The 25,549-nt window shown below is 48.8% G+C and overlaps 1 protein-coding gene across 1 annotated transcript in view; it reads right to left on the bottom strand.

Annotated features, from left to right (window-relative positions):
• Window positions 1–3,858: 3,858 nt before the first annotated feature.
• Efcab8 (EF-hand calcium binding domain 8) overlaps window positions 3,859–25,549 on the bottom strand; it is an 85,745-nt gene continuing 64,054 nt past the window's right edge. The window contains 7 exon segments of the mRNA XM_045157053.1: window positions 3,859–4,007; window positions 4,010–4,334; window positions 6,281–6,376; window positions 6,464–6,658; window positions 6,881–6,890; window positions 8,390–8,522; window positions 12,905–13,073. Coding sequence (XP_045012988.1) covers window positions 3,859–4,007; window positions 4,010–4,334; window positions 6,281–6,376; window positions 6,464–6,658; window positions 6,881–6,890; window positions 8,390–8,522; window positions 12,905–13,073 — 1,077 coding nt within the window.

Raw genomic sequence — 25,549 nt, 5'->3', positions numbered from 1 at the left:
ACAGACACCTCAAAGTTGTCCTGTGACCCCCACATGTGTGCCATGGATGTAAATAAATAATTTCTTTAATTGACAACTTCCATAATTGTAAACAATATCCCCTGGTAATCCCCTCCCTCCCCCCACTTTCCCCTTTGAAATTCCACTCATATCCCCTCCTCCTCTCAATCAGTCTCTCTTTTATTTTGATGTCATCATCTTTTCTTCCTATTATGATGGTCTTGTGTAGGTAGTGTCAGGCGCTGTGAGGTCATGGATATCCAGACCATTTTGTATCTGGAGGAGCACGTTGTAAGGAGTCCTACCCTTCCTTTGGATCTTGCATTCTTTCTGCCACCTCTTCCACAATAGATTCTGAGCCTTGGAAGGTGTGATAGAGATATTTCGGTGCTGAGCACTCCTGTCACTTCTTTCCAGCACCATGATGCCTTCTGAGCATCCCAGGGTCACTGCCATCATCTGAAAAGAGAAGCTTCTCTAACCAAAAATGAGAGTAGCATTAATATATGGATATGAACATTAAGAAAAGTGCTTACTGGGCAGTTTGGTGAGCTCCACAAATAGTCCTACTAGGCATATGAAACATATGCCTAATAAATAAATAAAAATAAATCAGTGTGCCCATTCTCACTCTCTCTCCAACTCTCTGTTTCTCTGGGTTTCAGAAAATTTTCATTTATAAGACAGATGTGGGCCGGATTTGACCCATGGGCTGATCTCCTGTTCTTATGTATTCCTTTTAACTACTGAATAGAATCCACCATGATTACTTGTCTGTGACGAGGTCTCGCTATGCAGCCCAGGTTGGCCCCAAACTTAGAATCACCCTGCCTCAGCTTTCCAAGCGTTGTCATTCAGGCTTATACCACCACACCCTGCCATTGCTGACTCTGTAAGAGAACTAGAACCTTCTGTTGAGTTTCTTTGGCCACCCCCGGGGACACTGAGGACTCCCTGACAGTAGCCTTTGGAGGGACTGTGATCTGGCCAATGACTGTACCTTCTTGCTTGCCAGCCCTCACTAGCCAGGGCACCGCTGCACTATCTGAGGCACCAGGCCCAGCCCCGGCCCCCAGCAGCACTAAATAGAGCTAACTCGTCTCTTCCCCAGGCTGCAGCCACTGCTGGTCTGATGGCTCCTACAACCCTGCCACTTACTGGCTGCTGGGCTACCCTGGTTACTGTTGGTGAGAAGTGATCCTGCCAGGCCGGATAAGTTACATCTCAGGTCTGCCACCTTCCGGCCATGTGACCACCAGCCAGTCCCTTCCCTGTCGTGGATGCCCAAAGGGTTCACTAGGCACTTTGTGGGACCCAACATCAACAGAACCACTGAAGGGTCATGAGGAGTGGACTGACAGGGCTGTGGTGGGCCGTAGCCCCTCCATCCAAGAAGGTCAGGTCAAGCTTATCTATCAAACTGGTAGCCAGCCAGCTGGTCACACTGTGTGCTTGGGAATCAGCAGGTGACCCTTCTCTATCTTCAGCCCGGGCCCTGGGCCTGCACACTCTCACAGGATACCTCCTATGGAAGGTGACGGCCAGGTGAGGGAGGCACCCCAGAAGAGGGTGTCTCCAAGGTCACCCAGCCTTCTCAGGAAGCCCCTCCGCGGCCAAGCAGCCCAGTGCAGGGGTCCGGCACGCACAGCTTCTCAGGCACTGCTTGGGATGTAGGGCCAATCTCAACCTCTCTGAGGCACAGTTTTCACGATAAAAACACTGTCACATGCCAAGTGAAGCTCTGGCCTTGTGAGGCTTGGACCCTGTCCCTTGGGGCCCAAGGGAGCAGGCAGCAGAGATAGACCTTCTGGCTAACAATAGCAACCATCAGAGAGTAGATTTGTTTTCCTTAGGAAAGGCCTACTGTATAAATGTTAAGGCAATGTATTTCTCGGGGTGCTACACCCTGGAGTGGCCCCCTGGGCATAGGGCTGGTCAGGAGGCCCCAGGACTTCTTGGTATCTCAGTTAGGAGAAGGTTTCAAGGTTTCATCTCAGTACCTTCCCTTTCACCATATCTGGCCCAGGACTCAACGCATCCATACAGAAGAGACACATACATGAAGAGCTGCCATATAGGGAACAAAGGGTCCTGGGACCAACTGCCCAGCCTGCTTCCCAGCCCCCTGGCAATTAGGTAGACTCAGCCTGAACCCTATGGCTGAGCATCCCTATGACTTCCTTGACCTCGCCAACCGTGCCATCGCGGAGCCTAGAGTCCATTGCCTCTGCTGAGTCCAAAAGGGGCCCCAGCTCTGCTGATCTGAGGACAACTGCCTTAGGGTATTTGAGGTGACCTGGTGCCACACCATGATTGTTGCAGTCAGGCTCGCATTGCTGGTAGAAATCACCCAACCAAGAGCAGCTTGAGGGGGAAAAAAAAAAAGAGGTTTATTTTGGCTTACAGGGTCAAAGGTGAAGCTCCACGATGGCAGGGAAAACGACAGCATGAGCAGAGGGTGGACATCACCCCCTGGCCCACATAAGGTGGACAACAGCAACAGGAGAGAGTGTGCCCGACACTGGCAAGGGGAAACTGGCTATCACAGCCATAAGCCCACCCCCAACAATACACTCCCTCCAGGAGGTGTTAATTCCCAAATCTCCATCAGCTGGGAGCCTAGCATTCAGAATACCTACATTTATGGGGGACACCTAAATCAAACCACCACAATGACCAAGGGTGGGTATGAGGCTCTGCCCTGCTCCTGACCATGATGAGCACAGCAAACCTGAAAGGGGGTGAATGGCTCAGGCTCATGGGGGTCTCGCCTCACAACCTATGGATGGGCTCGTTTGTGTCCAGAAGTCACTACATGCCTCAGAACAGAGGTGACTTGCTGAGAGGACTGGAGGCCCACAGAGGCTGAGTCAAATGCTCCTAGGCCAAAGGGAGGCTCTAAAGCCAGGAATGCCATCTGCTCATATACCAGGCCTCTTGCATACAAGACATAGAGTACCAGGCACAGAGGAGAGTGCCTGATGGACAAGTAAGACAGGCAGTAAGAAGAAAGGACAAGCAGCCATTGCTAACATAGACCGCTGTTGAGCCTCGCTCTTCTCCGAGGCTGAGCAGGGCTGCCAAGCCAGCCAGCTCCAGCCGTACCCCAGGCATCCTGCGGGAGAGGCTGCTTCCTGTGTCAGCCTAGGACCTTGCTGGGTATGCTAGTTTTTTAATCTTGACTGCCAAGCTGACCGGAACTAGAATCACACGGGAGATAAGTCTCTGAGCATGTCTGTGAGGGAGTTCTTAGATTAGACCGAGGTGGGGAGACCCCCCCAAAATGTGGGCAGCACTATTCCATGGACTGGGGTCCCAGATTGAGTAGAAAAGAGAATGCCAGCTAAGTTGTATTCTCTCTATTTCCTGACGATGGACGCCATGCCACTAGCTGCTTCCTGCTCTGCCACCTTGAACAATGCCCTCAAACTGCGAGCCAGAACAGGCCCTCCCTCCTTCCTACCTATCCTCCTTGCCTGCCTGCCTTCCTTCTTTCCTTCCTTCCTTCTCTCCCTTCTTCTTGTTGGGTATTTTGCTACAACAATGAGAAAAGTCACTAACACAGCAGGTATTGTGACCCATCTCATTGTAGCAGGGATTTAAAGGGGTAAGACACAGAGTCCATTGTCATCACCTGGAGGATTCTAGCATATGAGAAAATTTATTTTCTATACCAAAACTCTCAAACCAGAGGGGGAAAAAAAAAACCAGCTGGACTCCTCCAGAGAGGCAGTGTGGTATCTGGAGGGGCCGGCGGAGGGAGGAGCTAAGCACCGTACCCCCTGGCAGAAGACAAGCCAGGGACATCCAGGATCCCACGGGTCCCCCTGCTAGAGGATGGAGAGAAGGATGAACACTTCAGAATATGATATGAGAGCCCCAGTTCACCGAGGACATGAGGGTGACTCCCTTGAGCCTAGGGTACAGCTGGAGGGAGGACAGAATGGGGCTGGGGCTCTCTGAGCTCTGCGGGATGGACTTGGGGGATGGGGCGGGGTTGAGAGGCTGGACTGGGCCGAGGAGGCTGACCAGGGCCTCAGCAAGGAGACGGACGATGGGGGCATCCGGGAGGTGGAGAGGTTGGAGTCCAATCCCCTGGAGGCCGAGGCTGCCAGGGACAAGGAGGGGGACGAGGAGGTCGTGGTGCCGTGCGTGCTGGCCGACCCAGTCGTGTAGATCTGCTCCCGGATAAACTCCAGATGCCTCTGCATGTCCCTGGCCTCCCAGCGGATGTGCCGGTCCTGCTGCTGCAGGGGCTTGTGAGTCAGGAAATCCGGCTGCTGGATGGGCTTCAGGTCACAGAACGGCAGGTTTTGGTAGATCTGAGGTGAGATCTGGGGGCGAAGCAGAAGGCGGGTGTAGCAGACAGTCTCGGGTTCGCCGAGATGAACTTCCAGACCAGGCACAGTTATGGAAGGAGAGGATTGGTTGAAGCTTACGGATCCAGGGGAAGTTCCATAACGGCAGAAGAAGTTGGCCTGCCTTCACAGAATCAGAGAAGAACCACAAGCCGGAAAAAAAAAAAAGCCACACTACAGCACACTTCCGGAACTCTAGCTAGACACACCTTGCGTATCTTTAGATTGGAATCTCACACCCACCACCGCACCTTAGAACTGGAACCTAAGATCCACCCAGCGACACTGCCTCCCAGCCAGGGGGCTTCATATCCAAACTACAAGCTAATGAAACACTGAATATATTGTGGGGGGGGCATCTATTCAACCTACCACAGCAGGTAAATGCTGGAGCTGAGAGCAACCAGCATGAGCACTAGAGGAGGCTCACAGCAAGGGAGATCTCTCCATGTAACCCAAGTCTCCGTGGTGCTGTGGCCGTCCCTAACAACACAGCTCGGGCCTTCCCACACGGCAGCAGGCCAGCCTATATGTGTCCCCTCCACATGCTCGTCTGCTGCTCATAGCGTCCTCGGAAGGTGTCTCTAGTGCCAGGGCTCTTAAGTCTTAAAACAAAACCATGAGTTGGAACTGGAGTGGGGCCCGGATGCAGAGAACCCTGCGATGCCCCTCCCCTCTCCCATGAGCGCTCACCAAACCGGGCTGTGAGACTCCTCCAAGACAGGAGAGAGATGCCCAGTGAGCCTCTCACAGCAACCTCCCCAGCTGAGCAAAGAGAAAGCCCGCAGGGCTGCGATCTTTGGTGTGCTCTCTTCCAGTCCTGACCCTTCCACAGGAAGGCGGGCGCTCCCGTAACGCCCAATCGCAGACAAGTAGGGAGAAGCCATGGGTTCTGCCCAGGCAAGAGGCAGCGTGGAACTCAACTCTGGTCACTGCTGAGTGTCCCTTCTCCTCCTCTGCTCCAAGAGAGCTGTCACCCTCCATGTGCTCCATGCCCGCCTTCACGCCTGGCACCAGGATGACCCTGTGTCTGCTCTTGAGCACTCACTCTTATGGGCACGTGGGAAGTAAATGTATATAAATACAATGAGCTCCACTACAGTGGAGCTCTGGAAGCGTAGACAGGGCCAGGGCCAAGGCATACCTCCGCCCACAGACCAAACAGAACGGGTCCCCAAAAATAAAGCCTGTGCCAGTGATGTCAAGCATTAAGCAGGCCTCGACAGACACGCCAGCTAGACCAGTCTTCTGCCAGAACCAGGAACCATATGGTCCCATCACCTCTAACTGGATCCCCGGTGGGCGCAGTGGCTGCCGAGGGTGGGAGTCTACAGGCCTCTGACAGCCCCGGCGCCTTAGGGCTGAAGGACTCAGGAAGCCTCCGATTCATCAATAGGCCTAAGTTTCTGCTTCCCAGCAAGGTCAGTTTCCTGATAAGGGAATGGGACTGTCTGCACCAGGCCTTCCTGTGGTCATAGATAAATTTGCTCAGAATAAGTTTGCTTAAAGGTCTTTGATACACATAGCCAACCACAATAAAGGTGACCTAATCTGCTTGGAGTTCCCCTAGCCCCCTGCCGACCAGCTTTGCCCACCAGCATCCTAAGCCTATCAGAAAAATACAGGTGCAGTTACTGCTTCAATCAACCAATCATGTAACCATTCCCCTACTTCTCCCTACTTCTTTGTTCAGATCCCTATAAAAACCCTGCTCCCCCTCCCCCCCCCCCCCCCCCCCCCCCACCGCTCAGGGCTCTTGTAGGGATCCACGGCGCTGGTGAAGTCAAGAGTCCGAGCGTGAGCCCGAAATAAAGCTCCTTGCTTTTGCATGCATGCTTGGTTCTCCTTGGTGGTCCCAGGGGGCTGAGGGGGCGGGGGTCACGGGGCGAGAACTGGGCACAGCAGAGCGGCCGCTGCCTCACCTGGTTCTTCGTGGCATCCAGAAGCACCCTGGTGGTGAGGAGCCTGGGGCGCGCGCAGCTCCTGGGCTTATACGCTGCTCCCACCACTGTGCTCACCTGCGGGGCAGTCACGGGTGAGAAAAAGAAACAGCGGGTGCCTGGGACCCTCGCACCCGCCCCCCCAGACCCCCCCCCCCCCCGCACCTTCTTGTCCTTGGCTTCCCATCTGTTCCAGGTCTCCTCGATGTCTTCCACAGAGTGGTCTCCAGCCCACGGGGACACCGCGGCCATCTTCTGCAGCCTCTCCCAAGCCTCCGCCTCCGCCTCGCCCTTCCCTTGCAGGAGGGCCATGAGCGCTGCCTGCTCCCGCCGCTGGTACACCAGGGCCTCGGCCAGTTCCTTGCTGGGAGAGGCTTCCTTCACCACATGCTCCTTCCACGACCCCCCCCCCACAAAGAACCCCTTCCTCTCCACCCACCCTCTGCGTGTCTCCCCCAGGCCCCAGGCCTGAGCAAGCACTCACTGACACGAACAAAGCCCACATATGCTGGCCCCCAAAGTCCAGCCTCTCTCTCTCTTCCACACCCTGCACAAAGGCCTGGTCTCTCAGGTTGGCCTCACCTGGACCTCCCTGCGTAGAATGTTTAAACATCCTCCAGGCTGGAGACGCGGCTTAGCGGTTAAGCACTTGCCTGGGAAGCCTAAGGACCCCAGCTCTAGGCTCCATCCTCCAGGACCCGCGTAAGCCAGATACATAAGGTGGGGCACACATCTAGAGTTCGTTTGCAGTGGCTGGAGGCCCTGATGCGCCCATTCTCTCCTCTCTCTCTCTCTCTCTCTCTCTCTCTCTCTCTCTCTCTGTCTCTTTCTCTGTCACTTTCGAATAAATAAAGAAAAATAAATTAAACATCCTCCCTACCGCAAAAAAGCTCAGCCTTGTCTTAACTCCCCCTGACAGGACCATCCTCTCAACAAGGTACAGATGTTGATGGACACACAGGGGCACAAGTCTTAGGGTACCCGGCACACTCTTACTTTATGTCAAAACCTATCTGCCCAGTTTCCTCTCTTATAAAGCCTTCTTTACGTACTCCACCCAATCCACCCAGGTGGCTTGTCCTATTCTCACTACTGCCAGCGATCATTAGATAAAACTGCATCTCCATCTCATGTGGACGGTGGGTTCTCTGCGGTAGGACCTTTGTATGAAAGTGAATAGGATCCCAATGATAGGTTTTGTTTTTTTGAGGTAGGGTCTTCCACTAGCTCAGGCTGACCTGGAATTTACTATGTAGTCTGAGGGTGGCCTCGAGCTCACAACTATCCTCCTACCTCTGCATCCTGAGTGCTGGGATTAAAGGCATGCGCCACCATGCCCAGCTAATTATTTTTTAACAATACTGGGGTTGCAATTCGGGGCTTTGTGCATGCAAGCCATACTTACCCACTGAGCCACATCTCTAGGTATCAATAAAAAAAAATTTTTTTTTGAAGGAGGGCTGGAGAGAGGGCTTAGTGGTTAAGGCACTTGCCTGTGAATCCTAAGGAACCAGGTTCAATTCCCCAGTAGGCGCCTAAGCCAGGTGCGCAAGGTGGTGTATGTGTCTGGAGTTTGTTTGCAGTGGCTAGAGGCTCTGGCAGGCCCATGCTCTCTATCTGCTCCCCTCTCTCATGAATACACAAAATAAAATATAAAAAAGTAAAAAAAAATTTGAATGAACTAAAATCATTTGAAATTCGGTCAAGAATAAGGATGGGATGGATGGGAAGGTGGGGAGGAACCATGGAGAATGAACAAGTAGCTGAAACTATTCCCCACAACTCAGGGGAATAATACAGACATCTGCTTAGGACCAGAGCCTCGGGCCTGGGCCTGGGCACGTCCCTGGTAGGCTCCTCTGACCATGTGGAGATGATCCGCGGCCCTGACAACTCTGGGTCTGGCTTGGAGGTGGGAGTTCCATCTACGTGCGGGGTTAGTATTTTCTCCCTCCAACCCTAGTGGTCTGCAGGTCATAAGCTTCTGCCTTCAAGGGTCCTCCCCGACCCAGGATGGAGCTTCTGGGACCTGGGGAGGCTAACAGCTCCTCTGCAGGGACCCAAAGAGCCCTGGGGGTTGGGGTGACTCACTGCAGCTCCAAAAGGGAGGCCTTGAGGGTAGTGCCTATGAAGTCAGTCTTTTCCTCTGTGCCAACTTTCTGCTCTATATCTTCATCCATGGTGACAACCTCTAGTCTCTTCCAAATGTTAAGGCCAAATGTCCCTGTGATGTGACCAGATGCTGCTCAGAACCAGGACCGGCAATACTCCCTCCTCCTCTGAACATGCCGCCCCTCACCCTGAACCCCAAGGATCAGCCAGTGTTACCTCGTGCCCCACCTTACTCACTCACCCAATGACTGAGTGCCCACCATGTGCTAGGCATTATATCCGAGTTAGCCAGACACCAGCCTTATGAGGGATGCTTGGAGTTCAAGCCCAGAGCATCCTGCCCCACATGGAGGCTGAGAGAAGGGCACTATGGCGAGAACCAAGTGACCCTCAGCAGGTTCCCAGCAACTCATGTGTGAAGTGACAGGGGCATAAAATGACCAGGAGCCCATCTGTTGAGATGGGGGGAGGAGGTGAGAAGGAATGGAGCTAGAGTGGAAAGAGAAGGAGGAGTCCTGCCGGGCATAGTGAGTTTTGCAAAAAATGATTAAGAAAAAAAAAAAAATAACAAGACATGGCAACCTCACATTTTTTAAACATCACAGTGAGCTTTAGAAACAGGTACTAGGTTAACTGCAATGGCAGGCTGGAAGGTCTGAGAGATGCTTTCTTCTCTGGGCATCCGTGCCCTTGGCCCAGGCTAAGCTTAACCTCCAGGAGGACGCTGCCACCAAACCCAGCTAAGAGACTGAGCATCTCAGAGGACTCCCGGGCACATGCCCCAGCCTTGCCTGGAGACCCCCCGAGTCTGTCTAAAGCTGTGCTCCAGCCCCTCCAATTCAATTCTGTCCCAACTGGATAAAAGAATAAATGCTCAAGCCGGGTGTGGTGGCGCACGCCTTTAATCCCAGCACTCGGGAGGCAGAGGTAGGAGGATTGCCATGAGTTCAAGGCCACCCTGAGATGACAGAGTTAATTCCAGGTCAGCCTGGACCAGAGTGAGACCCTACCTCGAAAATCCAAATAAATAAATAAATAAATAAATTTTTAAAAAAAGAATAAATGTTCAAAGCTGAGCGTGGTGGTGCACGCCTTTAATCCCAGCACTCAGGAGGCAGAGGTAGGAGGATTGCTGTGAGTTTGAGGCCACCCTGAGACTACATAGTGAATTCCAGGTCAGCCTGGGCTAGAGTGAGACCCTACCTTGAAAAAACAAAAAAAAAACAAAAACCAAAAAAAAGAATAAATGCTCAAAAAGAAAAACAAGGAGACATAAAGGGAAGAGAAAGGAAGGGAGGAGGATACTTAATAGGTTGATATTGTATATATGTAATTACAATGATTGTAATCGGGAGGTAATATGATGGAGAATGGAATTTCAAATGGGAAAGTGTGGGGGTGGGGAGGGAGGGAATTACCATGGGATATATTTTGTAATCATGGAAAATGTTAATAAAAATTAAAAATTAAAATTAAAAAAAAAGAAAGAAAAACAAAGAATAAGTGCTAATAGGCTGGGAAGATGGCTCAGTGGTTAAAAGCACTTTCTCACAAAGCCTGCTGGTCCAGGTTTGATTCCCCAGTATACACAAAAAGCCAGAAAAAAAAAAAAAAAAAAAGTTTGGTGCATGTGTCTGGAGTCCACCTGCAGAACAAGAAGCCCTAGTGTGCCCATACTGTCTTTCTCTCAAATCAATAAATTTTAAAAAAAATGAATAAATGCTCTGAGGGGAAGAATATGAACCTCACTCTTCACAGACCATTTTCACAAAGTCCAGAAATGTCTCGTTTTGTTTTGTTGACATAGATGACACTCAAAAAGCAGACAAATGGAACCAATAATCAAAAGAAGGAATAGTAGGGCATGGTGGTAAGTCTATATGTTTAAATTATCATACTTAAAGCTGCGCATGGTGGCGCACACCTTTAATTCCAGCATTCAGGAGACAGGTAGGAGGATCGCCATGAGTTTGAGGCTACTGTGAGACTACATAGTGAATTCCAGGTCAGCCTGGGCTAGAGCGAGACCCTACCTCAAAAGCAGAAGAAGAAAAAGGAGGAGGAGAAGAAGAAGAACAACAAGAAGAAAGCAGTAGATGTTAGAAGCAGACAGAGCCGGGCTGGAGAGATGGCTTAGCGGTTAAGCACTTGCCTGTGAAGCCTAAGGACCCCGGTTCGAGGCTCAGTTCCCCAGGTCCCACGTTAGCCAGATGCACAAGGAGGCGCACGCGTCTGGAGTTCGTTTGCAGAGGCTGGAAGCCCTGGCGCGCCCATTCTCTCTCTCTCTCTCTCTCTCTCTCTCTCTCTCTACCTGTCTTTCTGCGTCTGTCGCTCTCAAATAAATAAATAAAAAATGAACAAAAATATATATTTAAAAAAAAGAAGCAGACAGAGCCTTTAAATGATTAGGACACTGGAGTTATAAAACTTCATGCCAGCAGCCCTCACTCAACTCAGTAGTTGGCACACACTCACACAAGATATCAAGGTAGAAGGGGGATTAATTGGGAAGAATAAAGGGTTCGGCGAAAGGAGAAAAAGAGAAGGAAATGGGAGGGAGTTAAGATCAAAACACATCACATACACGTATAAGAACTGTCACTAAATAAAATAAGATAGAAAAGAGGCAGCGACATGTGGCAAAGGTTAGAAGCTGCTGGGACTGAAATTCTGATCGCAGCTTGACTACTTTCTTTTCCTTTTTTCTGAGGGTCAAATAAGCTGAGGGTAAGATGTGGACTAGAACCCATGGCATCTCTTCCGAGCATCACTGTGAAGGTGAGAAGTAATGTAACCACGGTGCTGGCACTTGGCAGGTCACGCGAAGTGGCTTCTGTCACACCAGCAAACACTGTGAGGTGTTCGTCACCAGCATCGTTCACAGCTACTCAGTGCTGTGAATTGTTGAACCAATTCCTGGGCCACGGGACTTGCTAACTTTGTTCCTTACTTATTTTGCCCTGTCTTCTAAGCCTCGCCTGCTCTCCTAACACCTCTTTCCTCATAATGTTGCATCTTCTAAGCAGCACCAGCTAGAACGTGACCTTCCCCTTGGCCTCCTTGGGCCTTCCTCCTCTGTTCCAGTCCATGATTGCTTAGCAACCATTTGCTGCCCTATTTTCTTTTTCTTAAATATTTTATTGTATTTTATTTATTTGACAGAAAAAGAGGGAGAGAGAGAATGGGTGTGCCAGGGCCTCGAGCCACTGCAAACGAACTCCAGACGCATGCGCCCCCTTGTGCATCTGGCTAACCTGGGTCCTGGGGAATCAAACCAGGGACCTTTGGCTTTACAGGCAAATGCCTTGACCGCTAAGCCATCCCCCTATTTTCTTTTGTCTTTTTCTTAAATCTTCCTTTTCTCTCCACTGAAGGCTCCAGAAGGCAGGAAATTGCCTCACCTTTGTGTGTGTTTTTGTCAGTTCCTGACAGTGTAGAGTCCACAATGTAGGAGGTCAATATTTACTTGAGTGATGAATAAAAACATGTATAAATCAAAACAGCTCAAAATAAGTATCATAAATAGTGCCAAGTAGGCTGGGGGTGTAGCTGCATGGCAGAGAGTTTGCATAGTGCGTGCACGGCCCTAGAGTGAATATTCGGTGCCAGATGGACGGATAGAGCAAAATAAAATGTGTGGAGGAAATAGGATAATAACACAATACGATCTGTAAGAAAGACTTGAATGGACATTCTAGAACATACGTACATACGTGTGTATATGTGCGTATGATTTTCTCAGTGAAGATCTGAGTTGACAGATTCAATTTAATATCAGACCGTGAACAGAGGAAGACAACGTGCATGAACCGAAAGGCAAGTGAGTAAAAATCCACTGCAGGGCTAGAGAGATGGCTCAGCAGTTAAGGTACTTGCCTACAAAGCCTAAAAATCCAGGTTCAATTCCCCAGTACCCATGTAAAGCCAGCTGCACAAAGTGGGGCGTGAATCTGGAGTTCATTTGCAGTGGCTGGAAGTTCTGCCATGCCCGTTCTCTCTCCCTCTCAACAAATAAATTAATTAACTTAATTTAATTGTATTTATTTATTTATTTCAGAGAGAGAAAATGGACACATCAGGCCTTCCTGCTTCTGCAAATGAACTCCAGATGTACCACCTAGTGCATCTGGCTTACATGGGTTCTGGGGAATCGAACCGAGGTCCTTTGGCTTTGCAGGCAAGTGCCTTAACTGCTGAGCCATCTCTCCAGCTAAATCAAATTTTAAAAAGACATACAGAAGAATAGACTACTGGATACATGATTTTCAAAAAGACTCCAATGCAAACAATGTTGGGTGGACGAGTGAAGGGTGGATGGATGGCTGATAGACAAGTGGCCACTGGACAGACTCCCCTCCTATACCACCATTTGAGCAAAAGCAGCTGCTGTGGCCTGAATCCCCTCCCTAAAGGGTGTGACGTTCATGCCAGTGCTCTCAGGGACAGGGCCAGGAAAGGCCATGGAGTATGGGTATGTTTTAGTAGGGCCTGTACCAATGGCTTCACCAGACAGTTTCCAAGCCTTGACATCGTGGTCCTGGCCAGCACTGATAATCAGCTGGAAGTTGTCCACATACATTATATCTGCCACACTTTCCAGATGGCCTTTCCAGGTAATCAGGAGCTTGGGAGGAACCAGAGAAATGGTCTGACCATCCACAACCTGTAGAGGACAATAGAGGAAATCTGCTTATACTAACACCATCACCCAGGCCCATCTAAGGCAATCAGAATCCAGTGGGAAAGCTCTAGAACATGGGCCAGTGAGTAAATTTGGGATACGTCCACCTTAACTTGTTCAGTAACCACTGGAAGGTCCCAGCACTTCTGTGGCCCTCAGGGGCCTGTCTTAAAACCAAAAAGTTGGGTCAGGCGTGGTGGCACACACCTTTAATCCCAGCACCCGAGATAGGAGGATAGCCATGAGTTCGAGGCCAGCCTGAGATTACATAGCGAATTCCAGGTCAGCCTGGGGCTAGAGCAAGACTCTACTTGAAATTTTTTTTTTTTTTTTAACCCATGTGTTGTAGTGAGCTCCACACTACTGGGATGAACTTCCAAATCAGATACAGTTTATGAGAGGAATGGGATTTATTTCAGGCTTGCAGATCCAAGGCCTCCTTTCACAGATCCACACAGAAAGAAACCACCAACAGCACCACAAGCAAGGGGGTGGGGGGGAACAACCCTGGCAGCCAAACAGCAGGGGAACCCAGGCAGAGAGCTTGAGCAATGTACATACCTTAGGCTAGAAATCAGATCCGTCCCAGTAACACCTCCTCCAGCCAGGTGGTTGGAGATAAGCTTTTATTTACTTATTTTTATTTTACTGTTTTAGAGAAAGAGCAAAATGGGCGCACCAGGACCTTCAGCTGGCTGTGAACAAACTCCAGAGGAATGCGCCCCCTTGTGTGCATGTGTGACACTGCATGCTTGCATCACCACCATCTGGCTACGTGGGACTTGGAGATTTGAGCATGAGTTCTTAAGCTTTACAGGCAAGTACCTTAACTATTAAGCCATCACCCCAACCCTGGAGACAAGCTTTTTAATAAAACACCTGAGCTAGGCGTGGGGGCACACACCTTTAATCCCAGCACTTGGGAAAAAGAGATAGGGGGATTGCTGTGAGTCCGAGGCCACCCTGAGACTACATAGTGAATTCCAGGTCAGCCTGGGCTAGGGTGAAACCCTACCTTGAAAAACCAATAATAATAAAAATAATTAAAACACTTGAGTCTATTGGGGGACATACATTCAAACTACCATACCATGTCTGTATTATTTATAAAGTGCCTCTATGTAGACAACCTCATTTGTTTTCTTTCAACTACTCTAGATCCCTTGCATTTACATATTAATTTTAGGATCATGATGAGCTCTGGAATCTGTAAAAACTTGGTTGCAAGGAAAAACAGGCAGGTGAGTGATAGAGGGGGTTATCTCGAGTCATCTGGCTTCTGCATGTCAACCCACAGGTTGCCACAGGAGAGCACATGGGTCCACATCAGCACATACATGCACATGCAAAAAAAAAAAAATATTGGAACTTTCTAAAATTCTTTTTATCGGGCTGGAGAGATGGCTTAGCGGTTAAGCGCTTGCCTGTGAAGCCTAAGGACCCCAGTTTGAGGCTCAACTACCCAGGACCCACGTTAGCCAGATGCACAAGGGGGCGCAACGCATCTGGAGGTCGTTTGCAGTGGCTGGAGGCCCTGGCGCGCCCATTCTCTCTGTCTGTTTGCCTCTTTCTCTCTCTGTCTGTTGCTCTCAAATAAATAAATAAACAATTTAAAAAATTAAATAAAATGCTTTTTATCTACTTACTGGGTTTATCATGTAGTTTTTATCCTTCATTTCGTTAATGTGATGTATCACTGTTATGAATTTGCATATGTATTTTGAGGCACTGCCTCACTGTCAGCCAGGGTGATCTGGAGATAACTCTATTCACTCTGTAATCTCAGGCTGACCTCGAACTCACCATGATCCTCCTACCTCTGCTTCCCAAGTATTGAGATTAAAGGTGTGTGCTACCATGCCCGGCCCCCAACATTCTTTCATGATAAAAATTCTCAAGAGATTAGGGGTGGAAGAATGTCTCCCCACAACAGAAGCCAAGTGTGGTAAATCCTAAAGTAACTGCAGACTCAACCACCAAAAATTAAAAGCTTTTCCTCTAAACTGGGTGTAGCGGCGCACGCCTTTAATCCCAACACTTGGGGGGGGGGGCAGATGTAGGAGGATCACCATGAGTTCGAGGCCACCCTGAGACTACATAGTGAATTCCAGGTCAGCCTTGGCCAGAGTGAGACCCTACCTCAAAAAAAAAAAAAAAACAAAAAAAACACTCTCTGCTCATGCCATCATAGAGCTTCCCCTCAAGTCAATAAGCCAAATTTAGGCCCCTTTTTTTTTCCCACTTGCTGCTCTTGGTTGGGTGATTTCTACCAGCAATGAAAAACCTGACTGTAACAGTAATGTTGGTACCAGGAGTGGTGTCATTTGCTGCTAGACACCTGACTGTGTGGCTTTGGCCTCTTGGAGCTGATTTTCAAGAGGGATGGAAGGATTTGAAACCTTGGCCTAAGAGACACCCTGCAGTGCTATAAGTATACAGCTTGATGAACTATTCTGGTCAGAGTTAAAAGACCTGAATTCAATAAGAACTGTGGACTATGAGGTTTGGCTTGTGAGGGTGAGAAAGAGCTTTGCCTGGACTGAGCTATAAGTAGTTTGTGTGAGAGGCTTGCTGTTATACCTGTGTCCTGAGATTTTGTGCAGGGTTGCTTTGCGTAGAAACATACTGGTGTGAGCAGAGAGATATGGCACAGAAAAATGAAATTTTGGGTGAACTGATGCCCATTCAGCTGCAATTGAGAGATTACAACCTTTGAGATTGGGCTAGCTGATCTGCATTAGGACAACAGGAAGAACGTAGACTCTTTTGAAGGGGACTGAGTGCTCAAGGAGTGTACTGTTTGTCAAAGTCTGCTTTATTCCCCTCTGGATTAACAATTGACAACCTACCTGGAGTGGGGTATAAGAAATGCAGGAAAGAAGCTGGGCATGGTGGTGCACGCCTTTAATCTCAGCGCTCAGGAGGCAGAGGTAGGAGGATCACAGAAAGTTCGAGGCCACCCTGAGACTACATAGTGAATTCCAGGTCAGCCTGAACTAGAGTGAGACCTTACCTCAAAAAACCAAAAAGAAAAGCCGGGGGTGGGGGGGGGGGATTAACTTCCCATATTTGCATTTGTATAAAATACTAGAATAATCAAAAATAACAATAAAAGGGGCTACAGGGAAAAACTTTTGCAGGGGACAAGAGTGGGACTCACACTTTTTGCTATAAGCCTATCTATACTGCCTGAGTGCTTTTTCACTTTCACTGAGGTACAATACAAACACAGAAAGTTATATATACATAGGAGCTAGAAAGATTTCTCGGTGGTTAAAGGTACTTGCTTGCAGCAAAGCCTGTCAGCCTGGGTTCAATTATCCAGTACCCACAGAAAGTCAGATGCACAAAGTGGAACATGTATCTGGAGTTCTCTAGCAGTGGCTAGAAGTCCTGACATCATGCCCATTCTCTCTCTCTCTTTCTCTCTCTCTCTGATAAATAAGAATATTTTTAAAAGGAAGTTGTCTATATATATGTGAATAATGCATTTAAGTGTGAATAGACTAATGAAACACAAGTAGGTGATGAGGCCAGCTAATGAAACAGAGTTCAGTCATCCCAAAAGTCCCCTCAACAACAACAACAACAAGAGACCCCTCAACATTTCTTCCAGCCACTCCACTCCTCCCACCAAAACAGTCACTTCTAATAAGGATTCATTTTATCTGTTTTGGGGTTTTTTGCATAAATGGAACTAAAAAGCATGCAAACAAATTCCAGATGCATGTTCCTCCTTGTGCAATTGGGGAATTGAACCTGGGTCCTTAGTCTTCACGGGCAAGTGCCTTAACCTCTAAGCCATCTCTCCAACCCCCTTTATTTTATTTTTGTTGTTGTTGTTGTTTTTCAAGGTAAGTTCCTGCTCTAGCCCAGGTGGACCTGGAAGTTATTATGTAGTCTCAGACTAGCTTCAAGCTCACAGTGATCCTCCTACCTCTGCCTTCTGAGTGCTGGGATTAAAGGTGTGCACCACCATGCCCAGCCATACATTTTTTTGTTGTTGTTATTTTGTTTTTGGTTTTCAAAGTAAGATCTCTCTCTAGCTCAGGCTGACCTGAATTCACTATGTAGTCTCAGGGTGGCCTTGAACTCTTGGCGATCCTCCTACCTCTGCCTCCCGAGTGCTAGGATTAAAGGTGTGCACCACCACGCACAGAACATGTTGGGTTTTTTTAAGGTTTTCAGTAAACATTTACAGTTTTCATGATTAGTAAGTCATATTTACTGTCTAAAACTTTATATTTCTTTTTATATATTTTAGCTATTTATTTGAGAGAATGTGAGAAAGAGAAAAAGGCAGATAGAGTAAGTGGCCAGGCCAGGTGCAAATGAACTCCAGACTCATGTACCACATGTACAATCTGGCTTCACATGGGTACTGGGGAATCAAACGCAGGTCCTTAGATTTTGAAGGCAAGTACCTTACCCACTGAGCAATCTTTCCAGCCCAACATGTATGCTTTTGATCTGACTTCTTAGGTGTTTGAAGAATCACTCATGTTGCAGGGAATAGATGTGGATCAGTTGTTCTCAGTAGGGAGTACTGTATGAGCACCCCACTGAGCCCAGTCTCATGCTGATGAGTACTGGGTGCTTCCAATAGAGTTATCATATATCTTGGAGGCCTTTGCATATTACTATGTTATATTTTTCAGGTATACCGTGAGCCATAAGCTATCCTACTAATTCAAAATATTTTATTTTTATTGGGACATGCCTACTTATGTCTTACTGGTCAATGAGGAGCTCTTACAATGGACTTGCTCATTCAAGGCACATGCATACACTCAGATTTAGTAGCCTCTGTAAAATCACCCCGGGGAAGAAATTACACCATCTGTTCTTACCAGCAGGGGGCGTTCCCTGCCAACATTTGCTCATGTCTTTCTGTTTCAGTCATTCTGGTGTAAGTACATAATGGTATCACTTTCTGGCTTCCCTTTGCTTTATCCTGATCTAAAGAAAAGGAGCTTCCGGGCTGGAGGGGATGGCTTAGTGGTTAAGGCATTTGCCTCCAAAGCCAAAGGATCCTGGTTCAATTCCTCAGGGCCCATGTTAGCCAGATGCACAGGGGGGACCATGCATCTGGAGTTCCTTAGCAGGGGCTGGAGGCCCTGGTGCACCCAATCTCTCACTCTATCTCTCCCCCTTTCTCTGTCAAATAAATAAACATAAAGTGCTTAAAAAAAAAAAAAAAAAAGGAGCTTCAGCCAGGCATGGTGGCACACTGCTTTAATCCCAGCACTCAGAGCTTCATTTGCTTTACCAGGTAGACATCAAGTGATTTTGAACTATGTAAGCACATGAATTTTTGAAGAAAGCATATGCAGGGGCTGGAGAGATGGCTTAGTGGTGAAGCACATACCTGTAAGGCCTAAGGACCCCGGTTTGAGGCTCAATTCCCCAGGACCCACGTAACCCAGATGCATAAGGTGGCACATGCATCTGGAGTTCGTTTGCAGTGATTGGAGGCCCTGGTGTACCCATTCTCCCTCTCTCTCTCTCTCTCTCTTTCTCTCTGCTTCTTTCTCTCCCTGTGTGTCTATTGCTCTCAAATAAATACAAATAAAATTAAATTAAAGGAAAGCGCAGCTGGGCATGGTGGTGCACACCTTTAATCCCAGCACATGGGAGACAGAGGTAGGAGAATCGCTGTGAGTTCTAGGCCACCCTGAGACTACACAGAGAATTCCAGGTCAGCCTGGGCTAGAGTGAGACCCTACCTTGCAAAAGAAAGAAAGGAAGGAAGGAAGGAAGGAAGGAAGGAAGGAAGGAAGGAAGGAAGGAAGGAAGGAAGAAGGAAGGAAAGAAAGAAAGAAAGAAAGCGCATACATACTTCTATCATCAAATTTCCAAACTTTGCTCCGGGTGGGCAGCCTGTGGAGACGTGCCACGGCTCTTGGCTGCTGCCTGCCACCACGCCGACAGTCACCGCCTGAGGCCCATTCACTCGGCGAACACCCAAGCCTGCTCGCACCCTTGCGTCCCGAGATTTGTACCTGAGTTGGCTCACCAAAAGAGCTCCCCAGGAGTCGACTGAGTGCTACTTGAGCAGGGGTAGAGGACCGAGGACATGGACCAGGGTGTATGGTGACGGAAATGTTTTCCTTTGCTGAAATAAACCTTTGGAGGATTTTGTTTTTCATTGGAAAAAAAAAAAAAATTTCCAAACTTTGCAACTCCAGAGTCCTTACTGCAATGATAAACATACATGGAGGGAGGTATGTGGGCATGTATGTGTGCACATGAGTGTATACTAGGTGCATTTGGAACATGTGTACTTATGTCTTAGTGGTCGGTGATGAGCGTTTTGTGTGTGCTGTTGGAAGGCCCAAGAATTCAGAAGCTCAGAAATACTATCACGCTCCAAAGGGAGCTTAAGCGGGCCCCTGCATACCTCAAACTCCAGGCTTTACTCTCTGTTGGAAGCAAGTAAAGAATCCCTCTTCTCAGGGGAGGATACTTAATAGGTTGATATTGTACATATGTAATTACAATGATTGTAATGGGGAGGTAATATGATGGAGAATGGAATTTCAAATGGGAAAGTGTGGGGGTGGGGAGGGAGAGAATTACCATGGGATATATTTTATAATCATGGAAAATGTTAATAAAAATTAAAAAAAAAAAAAAGAATCCCTCTTCTCATTATATCAGAGCCCACTCCTAATATAAAACTAGGTAAAAAGGGCATGAGATAGCCCTCAAGGATGGGAAATGAGTAATGAAGTGAACCACTTATTTGGTTTCTGTAAATAGCCTGCACCATAATCCTTAATAGCCCACACTGTAAGCCTCAGTAGCCTGCACCATAAGCCATAGCAGCCTGCCTCAGACCTCCAAGGTCATAGGAGACTGATACCACACTCTGCTACTCCCACCCAAGGACCTGCGCAAATGCTGACCTCCAAGGTCATAGGAGATGGATACCACACTCTGCTACTCCCACCCAAGGACCTGCGCAAATGCTGACCTCCAAGGTCATAGGAGATGGATACCACACTCTGCTACTCCCACCCAAGGACCTGCACAAATGCTGACCACCAAGGTCATAGGAGACTGATTGGTCCACGAGGGGCTTGAACAAATTAAACTAATTGTCTTAGAAACTATGGAGTGGCACAAACTGACTGGCTCACACCCCGTGGGCTCCTGATGTTAAAAAATAATTGGTCTAATGCACAGGCTTTGTTAGAAACCCTATAAAAACTGTCCCATTCCTGCATTCAGGGCTCTGCAGTCCTCTACCCCTGCGCGGTGTACAACTGTGGGCCCCAGCGTGCTTAGAATAAAATCCTCATGCAGTTTGCATCAAGACCGCTTCTTGTGAGTGATTTGGGGTGTCGCCATATCCGGGCAGAGCGTGGGGTCCCCATCTTGGGGTTCCTTCATTGGGGGCTTGTCCGGGATCTGAAGGCCCCCCACACACACACCCAAGAACCGACTTGGAGGTAAGGGGGGCCCCCTCTGGAGTGAATGTGTGCCAGCCGGTGTTTTCGTTCTGAGTATCTGGTTTCTGGGATGCACGCTTTTGGCTTGGTTTGATTTGCAGCCATCCTCTAGGGCCGTAAAGGACCAGAGGGCCGTGATCAGCAGACGTGCTAGGAGGATCACAGGCTGCCACCCTGGGGGTCGCCCTGGGAGGTAAGGAGAGCCAGGGATGCCTGGTAGTCTCCTACTGTCGGTCAGAGGACTGAGTTCTGTTGTTAGAGCAGAAGCTTCCTCCTTCGCGACCATCCGATTCTTTTGCCTGCTTGTGGAAGACGCGGACGTGTCACTGGTGTCTGGATTTGTTAGTCTCAGTTGTGTGTGTTGTTGTTCTTTGTGTCTTTGTCTATAGTTCTAAAATGGGACAGACGGTGACAACGCCCCTTAGCTTGACTCTTGACCATTGGACTGAAGTTAAGTCTAGGGCCAATAATTTGTCAGTTGAGGTTAGAAGGAGACCCTGGCAAACGTTTTGTGCCCCTGAGTGGCCAACTTATGAGGTCGGATGGCCATCAGAAGGAACCTTTAATTCCGAGACTATTCTGGCTGCTAAAGATATTATTTTTCAGAATGGGTCAGGCTCCCGTCCCAACCAGGAGGCTTATATCCTCACATGGAAGGATTTGATGGGCAACCCCCCGCCGTGGGTCAGGCCATGGCTGAATAAACCAAGGAACTCAAGCTCCAGAGTCCTGACTCTCGAAAATGCAAAAAAGCCCTCTCCTGAGGGAGCCAGACCTCCCCCTCGCATCTATCCCGAGATTGAGGAGCCTCTGGCTTGGCTGGAGACTCAGCCTACCCCTCCCCGCCCTTACCTAGTCCCAGGAGCCGAGAGAGGGCCCCTCACCCTTCCCGAAACTCCGCCCTCCGCCCTCCCCAAGCCTCCGCCCCCTGCCCTCCCCAAGCCTCCACCTCCCAGCTTGCCCAAGCTTCCTCCCTCCGCCCCTCCCGAGCCCCTGGAAATGGGAGGGCCGGCCGCAAGGACGCAGAGCCAGAGAGATGCTACCCTGGAGGGAGCAAATGGAATTGTAACACTGCCGCTACACGAGGCAGGTCCTCCCATGCTGGGGGGGCCAACTACAACCCCTCCAATATTGGCCTTTTTCCTCTGCAGATCTTTGTAACTGGAAAGCTAACCAACCCCCTTTTTCAGAGGAACCCCAATGCCTCACGAGGCTGATGGAGTCTCTTATGTTTTCTCATCAGCCTACTTGGGATGATTGCCAACAGCTGTTGCAGACACTCTTCACAACCAAGGAACAAGAGAGAATTTTAATAGAGGCCAGAAAATATGTCCCTGGGGCCGATGGGCGGCCCACACAGCTGCAGCATGAGATAGACATGGGGTTCCCTCTGACTAGCCCTGTTTGGGACCACAATACAGCTGAAGGTAGGGAGAACTTAAAAATCTATCGCCAGGCTCTGGTGGCGGGTCTCCGAGGTGCCTCCAGAAGGCCCACCAATTTGGCCAAGGTGACAGAGGTGATGCAGGGGCCAATGGAGTCTCCCTCAATGTTTCTTGAGAGGCTCATGGAAGCATGTAGGAGGTTCACATCCTTTGACCCCACCTCTGAGATTCAAAAAGGCTCAGTAACATTAGCTTTCATAGGACAGTCAGATCCTGATATCAGAAAGAAACTTCAGAGATTAGAGGGATTACAGGAAGCTGAGCTGCGTGATTTAGTAAAAGAGGCAGAAAAGGTATATTACAAAAGGGAGACAGAAGAGGAAAAGGAGCAAAGGAAAGAAAGAAAGAGAGAAGAACACGAGGAGAGATGTGAGAAAGAGACAGAGGAAAAGGAGGATAGGTGCAATAGATGACAAGAGAAAAATCTGACCAGGATCCTGGCCACAGTGGTAGAAAAAAAAGGAGAAAGAGAGAGAAATATTTGAAAATTTAGGACAGGCCCTAGGCAGATAGGAAACCTGGGCAACAGGACCCGACTTGATAGAGATCAATGTGCCTGTTGCAAGGAGAAAGGGCACTGGGCAAGAGACTGCCCTAAGAAGAACAGCAAAGGACCTAGGGTCCTAACCCTTAGAAAAGATGAAGACTAGGGAGGACGGGGCTCGGAGCCCCTCCCCGAGCCCAAGGTAACTCTGAAGGTGGAGGGGAAGCCAGTCAAATTCCTCGTGGACACTAGCGCTGAACATTCAGTACTCTCGCAACCACTGGGAGGGCTAAAAGATAAAAAATCCTGGGTGCTGGGTGCTATTGGACAACAGCAATATTCATGGACTACCCAAAAAACCGTTGACCTGGGAGTGGGACGGGTAACCCACTCATTGTTAGTCATTCCTGAATGTCCAGTGCCCCTCCTTGGTAGGGACCTATTAACCAAGATGGGTGTTCAAATTTCCTTCAAATCAGAAAAACCAGAAGTGTCTGCTGGAGGTCAACCCATCACTGTGTTGACTCTCCAACGAGATGATGAATATCGATTATACTCTCCCCCGGTAGAGCCTAATCAAGACCTAAAGCCCTGGTTAGAACAATTTCCCCAAGCCTGGGCAGAAACTGCGGGCATGGGCTTGGCGAAACAAGTACCCCCACAGGTCATTCAACTAAAAGCCAATGCTACACCAGTATCAGTCAAACAATATCCCATGAGCCGAGAGGCCCGAGAAGGAATTCGGCCCCATATCCTAAGACTGATTCAACAAGGTATTCTGGTACCGGTTCAGTCCCCCTGGAACACTCCCTTACTGCCAGTTAGAAAACCCAGAACCAATGATTACCGCCCAGTACAGGACTTGAGATAAGTCAATAAAAGAGTACAGGACATACATCCAACTGTCCCAAACCCTTACAACCTCCTTAGTGCCCTCCCACCAGAGCGGATTTGGTATACAATGTTGGATCTAAAAGTTGCTTTCTTCTGCCTAAGATTACATTTGGACAGCCAACCTCTTTTTGCCTTTGAATGGAGAGACCCAGACACAGGAAGGACTGGGAAGCTCACCTGGACTTGGTTGCCCCAGGGATTCAAGAACTCCCAACCATCTTTGATGAAGCCCTACACAGGGACCTAGCCAATTTTAGAGTTCAACACCCCCAGGTAACCCTCCTTCAATATGTTGATGACTTACTCCTGGCAGGAGCTACCCAACAGGACTGTCTAAAAGGTACAAAAGCGTTACTACTGGAGCTGACTGACCTTGGTTACCGAGCCTCGGCTAAGAAGGCCCAAATATGCAAAAGAGAGGTAACATATTTGGGGTACTCCTTGCGGGATGGACAAAGATGGCTGACAGAGGCACGAAAGAGGACTGTAATAAAAATACCAGTTCCAACTACGGCCAGACAAGTTAGAGAGTTCCTGGGGACAGCTGGGTTCTGAAGACTATGGATCCCAGGGTTTGCAACCCTAGCAACCCCCCTCTATCCACTAACTAAAGAGAAAGGAAAATTCACTTGGACCTCTGAACACCAGGGGGCATTTGATGCCGTCAAGAAGACACTATTAAGTGCGCCTGCCCTAGCCCTCCCTGATGTGACTAAACCATTCACCCTTTACATAGATGAGCGTAAGGGGATAGCCCAGGGAGTCCTAACCCAATCCTTAGGGCCATGGAGAAGACCCGTTGCCTACCTATCAAAGAAACTTGACCCTGTGGCTAGTGGATGGCCTTTATGTCTAAAAGCCATAGCGGCAGTGTCCACGTTAATCAAAGATGCTGATAAACTAACTCTAGAGCAGAGGATAACTGTCATTGCCCCCCATGCCCTGGAGAGCATTGTCCGGCAGCCCCCAGACCGATGGATGACTAACGCCTGTATGACTCACTACCAGAGCCTGCTCCTCACCGACAGGATAACGTTTGCCCCACCTGCCATCCTCAACCCCGCTACCCTTCTGCCTGAAGAAACTGATGAGCCAGTGACTCATGACTGTCATCAACTGCTGGTTGAGGAAACTGGGATCCGAAAGGATCTTACAGATGTCCCACTGACCAGAGGAACATTAACCTGGTTCACAGATGGGAACAGTTACATTGTAGAAGGTAAGAGGATGGCTGGGGCGGCGATAGTAGACGGAACACGAACAGTCTGGGCCAGCAGTCTGCCAGAAGGAACTTCAGCACAAAAGGCTGAGCTCATGGCCCTCACACAGGCCTTACAACTAGCTGAAGGAAAAAATCTGTGAATATCTACACGGACAGCAGGTATGCTTTTGCTACTGCACAAGTACATGGGGCCATCTACAAACAGAGAGGGCTACTTACTTCAGCACGGAAAGAAATTTAAAAAAAAAAAATTCTAAGTTTGCTAGAAGTTCTACATCTACCCAAAAGACTGGCCATTATGCATTGCCCTGGCCACCGAAAAGCCAAAGATTTTATCTCCAAAGGGAACCAGATGGCTGACCGAGTGGCCAAGCAGGCTGCCCAGGGGGTCAGCCTTCTACCCATAATAGAAAAGCCAAAGAACCAAAAACGTGAGCAACGATATACCCCAGGTGATTGGCAAGAAGTTAGAAAGTTAGGCCAGTTCTCCGAAACTCCGGAGGGAGCTTGTTTTACTTCAGAGGGAAAAGAGATTCTACCTCAAGTGAAGGGACTAGAGTACGTTCAACAAATACACCGCCTAACCCATCTGGGGGCCAAACATCTACAAAAACTGCTGCAGACGTCTCCTTACCATATTCTGAGGTTGCCAAAGATAGCTGGCTCAGTAGTCAAGCATTGTGTACCTTGCCAGATGGTCAATGCTAATCCCTCAAGAATGCCTCCTGGGAAGAGGCTAAGAGGAGACAGCCCAGGTGCTCACTGGGAAGTGGACTTCACTGAGGTAAAGCCAGCTAAGTATGGTAATAAGTATTTACTAGTTTTTGTAGATACTTTTTCAGGATGGATAGAGGCTTATCCTACCAAGAAAGAAACCTCAACCGTGGTGGCTAAGAAAATACTGGAAGAAATTTTCCCAAGATTTGGGATACCCAAGGTAATAGGATCAGACAATGGTC

Source organism: Jaculus jaculus, chromosome 8 (assembly GCF_020740685.1).
Source record: "Jaculus jaculus isolate mJacJac1 chromosome 8, mJacJac1.mat.Y.cur, whole genome shotgun sequence".
Classification (NCBI taxonomy): Eukaryota; Metazoa; Chordata; class Mammalia; order Rodentia; family Dipodidae; genus Jaculus; species Jaculus jaculus.
This window is presented reverse-complemented; position numbering and strand designations above follow the sequence as displayed.